A 14,634-nucleotide genomic window follows, 5' to 3' on the forward strand; every position below is an offset into this window, starting at 1 on the left:
TAAAGTATCATAATACGAACTAAAAAAAAGTAAAGTAATACAATAACAAATCAATAAAAATACGTTGACACTAATACGATCTAACGCTATGACTTAAATCCACTCGATGAAATATTTAACTTTATACTTCATCTAACTTGGCATGACATAAGAGTGCTTAAAACCAGATATCCAAAAATTTAGGCATCTGAATTTCGGATAGCTGATTCTTGGTATCTAGTTCCATATCCAAAATTTGGATATCTTAATTTTCGGATTCGGGTACCGAATCGGATATCCAAAATCTTTAGATTTTGGTCAAAATTAAATGTCAATTCAATTATAGAAGTCAATGTTAGCTATTATGTATACATATATACCAATGTTAATGCAATGTTCTAAATAATATATTTTGCGTTAACTAAAACTATTTATTTTTTATGATATGATATGAGATAAGAGTTGAACATAAATTAGTTTCTTATTTATGTGTAAAATATATGGTGCTTCATCATTTATATTATCTTTATATCATTTGGTAATATAATTTTTTTAGTTGTACTCCAAGTTAAAGACAATAGCGTATGTGAATACTTCTGCGTTGAAAGGCAATATAGTAATAAATGTATTATGAATATGTTTTAGGTTTTAATATTGATATTATAAGATATTTGGGGTAAAATAACAAATAAAATATAAGACGTAATTATAATTTTCAGATTTTTGGATATATGAAATATCAGAAAATCACTATCCAAATCTGAATCCAGAAAATCGAATAATTTGGAATCAAATTTTCAGATTCTATTTTTGAACACTCATACATACATCCAATCAAGTGAATGATTAGTCTTTTTAAGTTGTGTTTTTCGATTTTTTAATCCTCATTTTTGTCAATTTGGTAAAACTATAAAATTTTCATTTATTTAATCTAGTCAATTTATGAACGAAAAATAAAAACTATGTACACAAGGTATCTAGTAGGAAATTCAAAGAGCCAGCCAATTTACGAACAATACACTTCATCAAATATAGTTTTACAAATGAGAATTAAGTTCAAATAATATTTCTTCAAGTTAATTAGCATTATAATAGAGAGAGGTGACTTGGTTATCAAGGACAAAGACAACCTCTTGAACTGGAGTTTTGGTTATCAAGGACAAAGACAACCTCTTGAACTGGAGCTTTTATGTGTTTAAGATACACAGGTCTTTCCATTTTCCTTACAGTATGATGAAAAATATATATACTACCGACAAAAAATTATTCATTCTCTGTTCTAACAATCCTTTCAAATTTGCCCATGATACGGTATAAAGGAAATTAATCTGATTGTGTGACATCTCATATGCAAGAACTCAAATTAGAAAAGTAGATTCACATCATGTAAAGATATAAATAAGACTAAAATATGGACATTAAAGCAGAGTGAATGCATAATTCTAATGTTATAACTTTTAAGGTGCTTATAATTTTGAATCATGTAATGATAATAAGACTAAAATGTGGCCCATGTTGAGCACTTATTTAGCACTAATGTCTTATATCTGCTTTCTGCCTATGAATCTTGTTTGTATGTATGTTCAAAACAACAATTATTTGTATATTGTTAAGCAAATGAAGTCAAATTTACTAATTCAAATAGAAGATCAACCTTCGTGTTAAATCTCTTCCAACCAACATCAATCTCACGTGCTGAACTCCTCGATAGGTGGGATTTAGTTCCAACATTCTTATGAGTAACCGATTTACCTCCAATTTAGACATTTGAAATCTGCCTTCCTTATCTTGTGTACATTTCCATAAAATTCAAATGATGAAAAGGAAGATAACCGGTATACAAAACATACATGCTCAGTCAATATGGCCCCATGCTAAAATAAGTATTAGCAGTCCAGGTATTAGGACAGTAAAAAGCCAAGAAAATAGAGGAATTGTTTGGAAAATATTATGTAGAAGGGAACTGATATTTCCACTTAAGGAATTTATTGATCCACATAAAATGTAATTTCTTAAGTGGAAATATCACTTCCCATAAAAGGCAAGAAAATAAAGAAAACAAAGGAAATGTTTAAAAATGATTAAAGATTTTGCATATGGATTTTAAGGGTAATTTCATGACTTTAAATGAGTTTGGTAATTTCCACGAGTTTACTTGTGTACTAAAATGTCTACCAACACCTTTTTATCTAAAAAAGCATATTTTTTTTTTTAAGTTGCCCAAAGGAACTTCCAAGTAAAAAAAACTTATATTTGATCAAAGCATTAAAGGAGCAGCCTTGGCCAAGGTTAAAAATGTAAATATATGCATTAAGCTTCTCCTTCGGTCCTAAAAATCACTTATCCACTTTGCCTCTTACTTCGTTCTCATAGCATCAACTTCCTACACCAAAACATGTATTATCACACATGAAATTAATAAAGAACTTTAAAAAAATCAACCTTAAGCATAAAAGACCTGCCTTTCTCTTTGAATACCAACTTTTCCATTCTATTACACCAGGCACAACCATTGGGAAATCCATAAATAAGAAAGAAAATAAAAAAAACATTATAAAAACTCCTTCATCACACATTTAAGTAGATAAGTTTAAAGTAGATTACCATTTGTGGGGGTTCCTCCCTTATTTGTGGATGCGTCTCTTTAATGGCACAATCAACACCTTCTTGAGCTTTACCTATAACCTCCTCATCACATGTCTTGCCTTTATTTCTTAATTCCTAGGAACTTTCAACATGTGATGAAGATCCTCTGTTAAGCACAAACACACACAAATATTTGTAACATCACCTGTTAAACACAAACAAATAAATTCATGCATGTTATTTCACTTCACAATTACACAAGAATGTTGTTATATTCTTCAAACGATCATGAAGGTACATATCACCATCTTCAGATTATTGAAATGTAACAGATAGCAAAAAAATGTGAGTTTTTTACATATCTTTTTTTTTCTAGATCCGTTGAAATAGTAAATATACAAAGAAGCTACCTTTTACAGATCTTTGTTTCAAGATATGCTGAAACAAAATAAATATGAAAAATAGTTAGTTTATATGAATTTTTGTTTCTAGATCTACTGAAATGTAAACAAAATACAAAAAAAAATAATTATTGCAAATATTTGTTTCTATAACCTGAAAGTCAGCATAACAGCCAACGTAAAGTCACCACAACGACAACCTAAAAGTCCACAAACCACACATGATGAAAGGTAAACAGAGACCTTATTGAAACAGATCTTCTTAGCACAAAATAAGAACAACAAACATTATAATCAAAAGGGTTGAAGCTGAATATTACCTTTGAAAACATAATTTCTGAATGTAACATCTTATTAGCCATTGTGGTTCGTCAAAACCCTAAAAACATAAATCTTTCAAACATACAAATTTTAAAACAGAAAAAGAAATAGAAACACGGCAAGAAGGAATAGCAGGTGATGGGTTTGAATATCTATTACTCGCATTGGAAGCCTCAGGGTGGAGGTCATTGCGTCGATAAAGAAGGCGCAAGTTCGATGTTGATGGCGAAGACGAAGGTGGGATAAAGACGATGGAACAAATGCTAGAGTGGGTCATGGAGGATGTTGATGGAGAAGACGCAGGTGGGGGGAGGCGGCATCAATTATGCTGAAGATTTGAGTGGTCTTAGGGTTTTTTTTACTGGAGGAAGAAAACTCATTTAGTAGAAAGAGAAATAGGATGATTTTTGCGAAGGAGAAGAAAAACGGATATAGGGGAAGGGGGGCCAAAACTGAAAGATTTTTGCCGGGATTTTAGCCTTCTTCACAACTCATACTAACGAACTTGGTCAAACCTGCTACGATAAGAACTGAAAGATTGGTTAATTGTATTTTATTATTCATGTTTTGTACTACTTAAAAAATATTATTATTTTATTGATTGCTACTTGTACCATTAGCTTAATGATTTGAACGTCTTAAAAAAATATTATTATTATATTAATTCTATTTATAGAAATAGTGAGATTTCTTTTATAAGATAGTAAAGATATATATATATATATATATATATATATATATATATATATATATATATATATATATATATATATATATATATATATATATATATATATATATATATATTGTGACATCCCCATTTTCACGGCCAAAAAATATCGATTTTGTTTATGCTTTATAAAAATCAGAGTACCTCTTTTAATAAAAAATGTTGCGGAATTTGTTCCCAGAAAAACATGATAAATACGTTATCAAAGCATTTCCGAAGAAATGTATTTTTGTTCATTTTATAACATTTGGGATGTCATCATCAATACAGAAACATAAGCATAAACAGAACTTACATTCATTTACACTAGTGATCTACATCTCTTTAATCTCTCAGTGTAATGTAACTTCATATCGACACCTGTGATACAAATAAGCTTGAGTGGGTCAGGTTGGGAAACCTGGTGAGTACATAGGGTTTTCAACCCACAATAATATAATTATTATGTTTAAACATCAAACAATCAACCCAATTACCCATCCCCATTATCTTATTTACTCTTAAGGATCTACCCTAAGAATTAGCTATTCCTCGTTCATTCATTCCTAAGGATTATCCTAAGGAATAAGCATGAAATCTATCGTTGCTAATGACACATCTGTCAAGCACAACTACTAATATTATCACTTAGGCGCAACTGCCAGAATTGTGACATTCCTTATGAGGCGCATTTGCCGGTATTATCCTTTAGGCGCATCTGCCGGGGTTATGAGGTTCTTTATTAGGCGCTTCTGCCGGTAGATTCCTTTAGGCGCATCTGCCAGGGTTATCTCGTTTATTAACAGTATCGTTTTCGAGAATCCACTCGCAATACATGTCAATGGGTTTTTAGAGTACAGCTGGTGAATACACAGTTCAAATAACACCTACAGGTTGCGAGCTTGCTAGTGTTCCACTGGACTGTCTAGAATAGTCCGTGGTTGTCATCCATACTCTGCTAGATGAAGGGGCCAACACTTGGGTAAAAGGCTTCTCTCATGGTTCACCTCTCACCCTTATCTCATGGTCTATATCACCTCTCATCATTTTATTTTTTTGTCACACAGCAACTATTTCATCTACCCATATTTTACCCAACACATTTTCTAGATATAAAATACATATACAGATTAAATCATTTTAAAACATGTATAAAAATCTTTCACCCAACATAGACGGCAAGTATACAGACAATATGCACACATAGCATGTAATTTATATTAAATACTTCATATCTATGTGTAAGATGAAAGTAACTATGCACTCACTTGATAAGGTGGTGAGTCGGTACTCGGACAACGTTTCGTTTACTTTAAAATAATTTCCTTCGACGAAACCTAGTATTATTACCACTAAATTTTAGTCTAATATTTACCGTGACTAATTATTAGTCTTATTATTATTATTATTATTATTATTATTATTATTATTATTATTATTATTATTATTATATAAGCGTTTAAACAATACTTTCCAACCACTATGTACAGACAGGGCCAGACATAAAACACCGGAGGGCAGGACCCTTTTGGCATATAGCACTTCTGAAATCCAACAACCCTATGCGGCCCTTTAAACCAGATTCCCCGTACCGCGAGTAGTTAAAAAGATATTATAACGACACTTATATAAGTCATAATAATAGTTCAAATATTTATTATAAGTTCATAATAACAATACTAATTTTAAATATAAGCTATATTAAAATAGGTAAGCATAACTTACTTACAAGGGGGTTTTAGCTAGGAGTCGGGCTCTGCATGGGCAGAACTTTGTTGCTGAATCTTTCTAAGAAAGATTCGTGCAACGCTTCAGCGCTCACCTTACTATACTAAAACTATAGAAAGAGAAGTCGAATCACGAGAGACCGAAATGCTCGGGGGATAAGAAGAGAAAGACTCTTGAATCAAGAGAATGGTGCAAGAAATATGAGCGCCCAAACCTCTTATTTATAGCAATTGAATTTACAAAAACTACCCTCCATAATTACTTAATGACCTTATAGTTATATAAACGACTAAACACCCCTTCATAATACTATTTTAAATAGATTTAACGATATTTGTACTAAACTAATATCGAAAGTACTCAACACTAGTCTTATAATAACCGCATCGTCGATACCTTTCTAATGATATATACATTTGTATATATATGTGTACGTATATATGATTTATACTTTATTTTAATACGTAAATATGCTATTATAATTTGTAACTCGTTCATACGAACTCCATTTTTGACGTTCTTTATATCCACACATTGGTATTTACGAGTACTACAACTTTCATTTAGACGTCGTCAGCTAGTTCTCATTCTATATCATATTTACAAAACTGTATCGAATTTATCGCGCTCGAAGAGTAGGGACCAAGTTTCGTCCATATCATTAACATACGAGCTCTACTCTCGACATTATTTATATCCATGCGTAGGTAAAAAAAAGATCTAAAACTTTCATTTAGACTCCGTCGGCTAATCCTCGACCGATCTTAAATTTAACAGTAGGAGGAGATTATACTGTTAAATGTCCGCGTAAAATTCATAACTTCTACATACGGACTCCGTTTTCATCTGTCTTTTTACCGTTGAGTTCCTATTAATGAGATCTTCAACTCTCCTTTAGGTCGCGTAGGCTGAAAACCACTCGAACTAAAATTCGAGTTTCGGGCCGTGCACTGCTATGCCAAATCTTAGAAAATTCATAGCTTCCTCATACGAAGTCAGATTTGGGCGTTCTTTTTTTGTATGTTCTCGGTTTAACGTATACTACAAATTTTGTTTAGATAACTAAGGCTAAAAAGTCTTCTACCGTAAATTCACTATTTACGTCTCCCGGTGCCGTGCCGGTTTTGTCGTAAAACTTCGACGGGCCATAACTTCTTCGTTATAACTCGGATTTCGGCGTTCTTTATATGTACGGAACCCTTGTAATATATACTACAACTTGGTTAAGATTAATACTTCTAAATAATCTTCCATCAAAAACTATTTTTGATGCTTATCGTCTCTAAATTGACTAGCCCGGATTTGCGGGCGTTATATATATATATATATATATATATATATATATATATATATATATATATATATATATATATATATATATATATATATATAACAAGGATCATTTGAGAACTCAAAGTTTCCCGAGAACCCGAAAACCAAACCAGGGCCGTTAGATCAAAATAATAATAGGCTAGGATCATTTGTGGCATTTTTGTAAATACTTGGGAAAAAAACAACACGGGCGCATGATAATTAAATGATTCAGGGGAATTTTAGTGATGAATTACCCTGAATCAGGTAAACCCTATCCATCTCTCTCTCTCATCCCACGTCCTACCGTCACATCGCCTCCAAAGACGACCCTTCGCTCATGTTCTTCCTCATCGTCGTTATCTTTGGTCGCCGTTGATCTAGCAATTGGAATCCATTTCTCGCATGGATCTTATGAGTATCATCAGGAAACACTTGATAATCTCCAAACTGCCATGGATAACACCGGTATTCTCTGTGCAGTTATGCTCGATACCAAAGTAAGTCGTCTCTATTCTCTACTAGATCTCCACTAATCGATCGATTGTTTGCAATATTTTTTTTTTGCATCATCTACACAGAAATGTCTAATTCTTCAAAGTGTTTATGCATCTGATATGGATCTAATTTTGACTTATGTGGTAAAATTGACTACTTCTGATATTGATTCTATCACCAAATGGTGTTCAGAAGTATAATCTAGTTCCCAATTATGTTGGGAGGTTGACTTTTTCATTATCGTTTGATGTTATGGTTCGTTGATCTCATCTAATTAGAACTATAAGATCGTCCTTATTGGTCATGGCTACGCCATTTGTTTTCCATTAAGCCATGGCATCGGTTTTTGATATGATAAAAACTAAATTATCAGTCAAGGATCTCTCTCGCTCTCATGTTCTTCATCGATTATCTCCTCTATGCTCGCCTCCCTCCGCACATTAACAATCTGAAAACCTAATCGCTAGATTTAAAGGAAGTCGGTAATCTGATTTATTGCCCTAAACCTGCAATTGTACGGCCATGGGATGCCCACTTCTCATCTAACCTCATTTATTTCCAGCTCCATCTAAGGTTTTGCCATTACTTATCTAATTTATTTCCATAGAACACTATAATCTCACCTGTTATGTACAGATTTGTTTCTAGTTTTGGGTTTCATTATAATCTGATTTAATTGACATGAATTAGCCCGAAAATAATGTTCCTGTGTTAATGTACCGAATTTTAACAGGCAGTGGATTGCTCTCCTGTGAGTTCAGTAGTTGCAAACAAAGCTTCTTTTGTAAATGCATCAACTTCTGGTATGCAACTTTGCAAGTGAAGTGATGCTCTTTCTTTTTCTTTCACTTGAAATATCTCTTCATGTTCTAACTTGTTTTCTTATATTCTCAAGGGTCGCAAAAAATACCTGTAAATAAGATGGTGCGGACAGATTCACAGGATCCTTCTGGGAGGATGCATGCTTATTTTCAAGCTAAGCCTTCTAGACACTATGAAAGCAATTCTGGTTTGAATTCTTTGAGGTAGGAATAGGATCTCTCTCTATCTTTCCATATAAACAATCGATAACACTCCTCATGAAGTTGGACCATAGTATTCATGCCCTACTACTTGTTACAATCAAAGGTGCCTGCAATGCATGTCTTCCATCAGACAGAGAAGGAATCCTAAGGAAACTACTGATCTTACAAGTGTTCAGGAACTTATTGATGAATTTGAACGTGGTTGTCACTCTGGTACCCTTCATCACCACATTCATTATGAACAATATATGCATAATCTTCTTGTGTTGTTGATGTCTGATCACTGATGTGGTTCTTTCTGTTAGGTCTTTTGGAAACTGTAAGGAACTGCAAATATGTTGGTATGGTTGATGATGATTTTGCTCTCCTTCAGCATAATACTCATCTATATCTTGCCAATGTTGTAAATTTGAGGTAATATACTACATACTACCTCTCCTTTTTGATCTGTTCCAACTAAGTATTTGATATATATATATATATATATATATATATATATATATATATATAGTTAGCTTTGTATAGTTCCTATAGGTTGGGCACTAAATTCCTTTTTTTTTCTTTTTGTAGCAAAGAGCTCATGTATCAACTGGTTCTGCAAGGATTTGGTTACTTCAATGCAATACAGTTAAGTGAGCCTGCTCCATTGCAAGAACTAATCATGATGGCACTAACTGAAGAAGATCCAGATTCACAAGGCGTTGAGAATGATGACTTAAAAGGAAAGATTGCTCAAGTAAGTCTTTCAGTGGATCATGATTACCTGTATACAGATGAATGCTAAGCTACTAATGTTGAGTCTCTGGTTTTAGCATTACTATCATCATTTAATTACATATGTATACAGATGAATGCTAAGCTACTAAGCAAGAAATATGAATTGCTGGATGAATATTTTGGCATTCATGTGGATCCACAAGCCAATTTGTCAAGGCTTCCTGTCATACTTGACCAGTACACACCTGACATGGACCGTGCTCCAAAATTTCTTCTTTGTCTGGGAAATGATGTAAGCTACACACCAAAATGTATATAATACAATTATGCACAAAGATAAATACATAATTATATCTTGTTTAGGTGACTTGGAATGATGAGGTTTGCTTTCAAACAATTGTTGCTGCTCTTGGAAACTTCTATGCTATGCATCCACCTCTATTGCCAAATCCATCAGGTGAAGGAGTTTCAGATTTTTATAAAAGACAAGGGAAAGGAAATGTTTCAGGAGGTACGTTTTTTTTTGCACTCTAAGTTCCTTTAACTTGTTTGATCTGTGTACATTACATCCATTTTTGAGTTAAAAGACCTTAGAAGGGATATTTGAGAAAATGCAACTACAAACCTAAATACCCCTCAACCTTTCCCATTCAAGGTCCATATCCCTCGTTTTAGTTGAAGTAAGGATTTCACAGGGGGATTTTCGGCACAAATGCAAAAGATAGGGATATATTTTAGAGAGGGCCATTTTTTTTTCTATTGATGCGTTGTACTTTAAAAAAAATTCAGTTTGAAAATACCAAAAGTAATCGATATATTTGGAACTTTGTGTAGAACAATATAATGCGATTTCTAAACAAATATATTAATGCTAGAAAATATTGGTGCTTTATTTTTGAGTTTGAAAAAGAATAGGTTACACTTCAAAGAACTTCTGTTATGAATCTTTCACATGGAAACTCTTATGTATATTAAATCAACTCTGCTTTTATGGAACAACAGTTTCAAACCATCAATTGCTACTCCGTTCTCTGGAAGAATGCAAGTTTTCAACAAATTCAACATATGTTATTGGTGCTTTATTTTTGAGTTTGAAAAATAATAGGTCCTATTTTTCTAAATGAATCTCTATTATTTATGTGTTGGCAGTGATGAACTTAATGTGAATCATAAATATACTAATGCATATTTGATTCATATAAAAGTATAGTGCAATGGTTAATCTGGTTCTCATAGTGGACATATATATGTTTTTATTGGTATGATCTAGTTAATTAGTTGTTATGATTGGCTAATCTGGTTCTGAATTCTGTGTGATATTGTGAAGAACTTAGATCTGTTAAGTACTAACTCTTGTTAGATAATGTTTTAACCTTTTTCAGGTTGAGTGGTCTGGATGCCATTAGTCTTGGAAATGAAGTAGAAGATGGACTTATTGCTGCTGATCCTAACATTTCATCTTTAGTTTTATGTGGTAAATATTTTTGTGATGCAAATGGTATAAAAAACAATCACATGTGAATAACATATGAATTACATGTGATTCACATGTAATTCACATGTACATCACATATGAATTACATGTAAATCACATATGACTTACATGTGATTCACATGTAAATCACAAGTGAATCACATATGAATTACAAGTGAATTACATGTGATTCACATATAAATTACACGTGATTCACATGTAAATCACAAATGAAACACATGAATTACATGTGATTCACATATAAATTACATGTGATTCACATGTAAATCACAAGTGAATCACATATGAATTACAAGTAATTCACATATGATTCACATGTAATTCACATATGATTCACATGTAATTCACATATGATTCACATGTAACTCACAAGTGAATCACTTATGAATTACATGTGATTTACATGTAAATCACAAGTGAATTACATATGAGTTACATGTGATTCATATGTAATTTACATATTAATCACATTTAATTCACAAGTGATTCACATATAAATTACATGTGATTCACATGTAAATTACATGTAATTCATATGTAAATCACAAGTGAATCACATATGAGTTACATGTGATTCATATGTAATTTACATATGAGTCACATGTGACTCATATGTAATTTACATATGAATCACATGTAATTCACAAGTAAATCACAAGTGATTCACATATGAATTACATGTGATTCACATGTGATTTACATGTGATTTATATATGATGTCATATGTAAATGTGATTCATATGTGAATCGCATGTGATTCATATGTTAATCACATGAAAACCACATATGTATTTTTGTGAGTGTTTTTTCATCAATCATTTTTTTTTAATTTTCTTGTAGATTTGGAAGAAATTTTGGCGAATATTGAAAATGTGAAAAAATGATAAATTGAAGAAAATAAGGAAATATTAACACAAAGACATGAAAACACTTTGAAATTTGTAGCATTTTTTATTTTTTATATTTTATTTTGTATCGAATAAAATACTTGTGCTATTATGTTTATAGATTAATTAATAAAAATGAGATTTTTTTATGATTTACTTATGAATATTATAATATCAGAAATATGCATATATGCATTTCAAAAAATATGCATATATGCACCTAAAACTTTGATTTTTATTGTTAAAAAAACAAGAGTATTTTTTTTTAAATATTCTAGTTCTTTTTTTAATTTATTGATTTTTAAAAGTTTAATTTTAAAAAAAAAATACAAATTTTTTTGAAAAAATTGTAGTTTTTTTAAATACAGTGTTTTTTTTGAAAAAAATGCAGCTTTCTTTAAAAAACTTGTAGTTTTTTTTGAAAAAAATTACAATTTTTTTATTTAAAAATGCAGTATTTTTAAAAAAATTGCAGTTTTTTTTTTTGAAAAAAATGCAGTTTTCTTAAAAAACATATGCAGTTTTTTTGAAAAAATTGTATTTTTTTTGAATAAAAATACGGTTTTTTTTTAAAAAATTGCATTTTTTTGAAAAAAATATTTTTTTCAATTTTTTTTTCATAATTTCATGTTTTCTATAAAAAATTAAAAATCTGCACTTTTTTTTAAAAAAATCGAAAAATTCAATTTCTAAAAAAATCCGAAAATTTTATTTATTATGTAACTTTTTAAACATTTATATTAATATGATCAATAACTCAAAAAATTAAACATTAAATGAGATTGGTAAGATGACGATCATGTCCTTAATGAATTAATTTTGATCCAACGATCCACTTTTAGTTATCGGGTTCTCGGGAAACTATGAGTTCTCAAACGATCTCACCCCTCTATATATATATATATATATATATATATATATATATATATATATATATATATATATATATATATATATATATATATAAAGTCAAAAGGTTGTTGGGTTTCAATTAACATTAACCTTTTTTTAAAAGGCCTAATAATATAAAAACCCTTAAGTTAGGTAAAAATGTTTGCCTTTTACCTTTTTCAGGCTAATTAAAGTCTTTATGTTTGATAAAAATATTTGATTGTACTGTGTAAACCTACAAAAAGGATAAAAAAAATTGCAAACTTCTAGCTAATAAACAAGAAATATGCAAAAGATAAACAATAATATTTTTGTCAAACTGAACTCAAAGTTCCTAGAAAGCATAGAGATATGTGGACATCAGCAAAAATGCTGCTTATTTCAAAGCTTATGACCAATTATATCACACTCATTTGAGCTTACAGCATTACAATTAAAAAAGTCCTAAGCTTACAAAGAAAAAGAAAACCTTAAAATTGACGCAGCCAAACATCAAGATGCTTGGTACCACAATAAACAAGCAACAATGACAACACCACCAAGATGAAGATAAATCAACAACTAGAAACCCGAATACAACCTTAATTAGACCCACCAAGAACACCCTTGAGTTTCTTAATCTGTGCTACATCAAGGAAAGTAGTCGCCGCCACCAACTCGGTTGGCAATTCATTAGCAAACAGAGCAAAATCAGTAATCTGAAGTCCAGGCACCGCACTACCGAAGCTAACAAACGCCTGAGCGCTACTCTTACCGGAATTTAGCTGAAAGTGAAGCAGACCTTGTGGGAACACCATAATATCTCCTTTGTTCAACGTCTTAAAGTAAACAGTATTAGCAGAAGAAATAAACCCAGCACAAATGGTCCCTTCGATGACAACCAAAAGCTCCGAGGCTCCAGGGTGAGTGTGCATCGGGATAACCCCACCCACGGCTAGGTCCAGCCTGGCAATGGATATTCCGAGCCCATTGACACCCGGAAACTGAGCAGTGAATGCCGGAGTGACAGCAGCTTTGATGAGGTTGGTGGTGTTTCCGGCTTTACCAATCCCGGAGTAAACAAAATCAGCTTCTGTTACTTTCTTGGGGTCTTTGCATGGGAAGCCGGAAGGGGTATCGGATTGTTTCAAATCGGCTACACAGAAGTCCTGAACTGATGCAAACGATGACACAAAGAGAAGAGAAAACACAACAAGACTAGGGATCAACATTTTGATAGAATGTTTGATTTGGATTTTGGAGTATGTTTTTGTGGGTGTTTGTAATTGAGGTAGAAGATGAGAGTTATATAGAAGGAGATAGGATAATGGGCAATTCGGGTATGGCCATGCATGCAAGGACCTCACGTGAATATATGGGGTACCAACAATTAAGAAAGAAAAGCCACAATTTTTTTGTTTATTGTGCATGTGACTGTAAAGTCGTCATACGAGAATAAAATTCCTTTAATGCAGTACATACCCTGCCCAAAATATCAAACAATCTATAGGATATTTATCATTTTATCGTCCACCCATTGTCACACCCTTGAGGATTACACAGATAGAAGATTCAACCACAGTCATCTTATAAACTATCTTGACAATGTCTTAACTAGTTAACCAAGTCTATTTGAGCTTAAGAATATGTTTGGGAGACTAGCTTTGGAAAAGTGCTAACTAAAAAACTAGTTGTTAGATGATAAAAAATCATATTTATTAAAAAATTATCCGATAACTAGCCGAGAAATAAATCTACACAAAAAGGAACGTAGAAAATGATTTCATATTATAAAACTAGTATGTAATACATTACATTAAATAAATTAATTACTAAATAATGGAGTAGTCTCTAATTATTTATGTTTAAGTGAAATTTCTTGCATTCATATTATATTCCTAATATTATCATGAATTTATCGCATATCACTGGCTGATCTTCATTCGTGTGCATCCATATGGACTCCAATCATGTTAAAAGCATCGGCAATACTAGTTTATCAAGAAGCTTGCAAATTATTAAAAATAAAAAATAAAAAAATTATTATTACGGTTGTCAAATACATACCATTGAAACCAACCAATATGCTACTAACCAAACCTAAAAA

At 31.6% G+C, this 14,634-nt stretch overlaps 2 protein-coding genes across 2 annotated transcripts; one reads left to right on the top strand and one right to left on the bottom strand.

Moving 5' to 3' along the window:
* Positions 1 to 7,283: 7,283 nt before the first annotated feature.
* Positions 7,284 to 11,654, top strand: LOC145113649 (DNA mismatch repair protein MLH1-like). The gene is made up of 12 exons (XM_079049717.1): positions 7,284 to 7,535; positions 7,617 to 7,727; positions 8,267 to 8,336; positions 8,429 to 8,558; positions 8,662 to 8,771; positions 8,864 to 8,972; positions 9,129 to 9,294; positions 9,406 to 9,567; positions 9,639 to 9,786; positions 10,425 to 10,437; positions 10,658 to 10,749; positions 11,611 to 11,654. Exons 1-12 carry the CDS (start codon positions 7,284 to 7,286, stop codon positions 11,652 to 11,654), a joined length of 1,407 nt encoding a protein of 468 aa, XP_078905843.1.
* Positions 11,655 to 12,900: 1,246 nt separating this feature from the next.
* LOC145117311 (auxin-binding protein ABP20-like) lies at positions 12,901 to 13,829 on the bottom strand. Its single transcript, XM_079053616.1, has one exon. It carries the CDS (start codon positions 13,757 to 13,759, stop codon positions 13,130 to 13,132), a length of 630 nt encoding a protein of 209 aa, XP_078909742.1. The 5' UTR covers positions 13,760 to 13,829; the 3' UTR covers positions 12,901 to 13,129.
* Positions 13,830 to 14,634: the final 805 nt, after the last annotated feature.

Source organism: Lactuca virosa, chromosome 5 (genome assembly GCF_052849685.1).
Source record: "Lactuca virosa cultivar CGN04683 chromosome 5, Lactuca_virosa_CGN04683_v6, whole genome shotgun sequence".
NCBI lineage: Eukaryota > Viridiplantae > Streptophyta > Magnoliopsida > Asterales > Asteraceae > Lactuca > Lactuca virosa.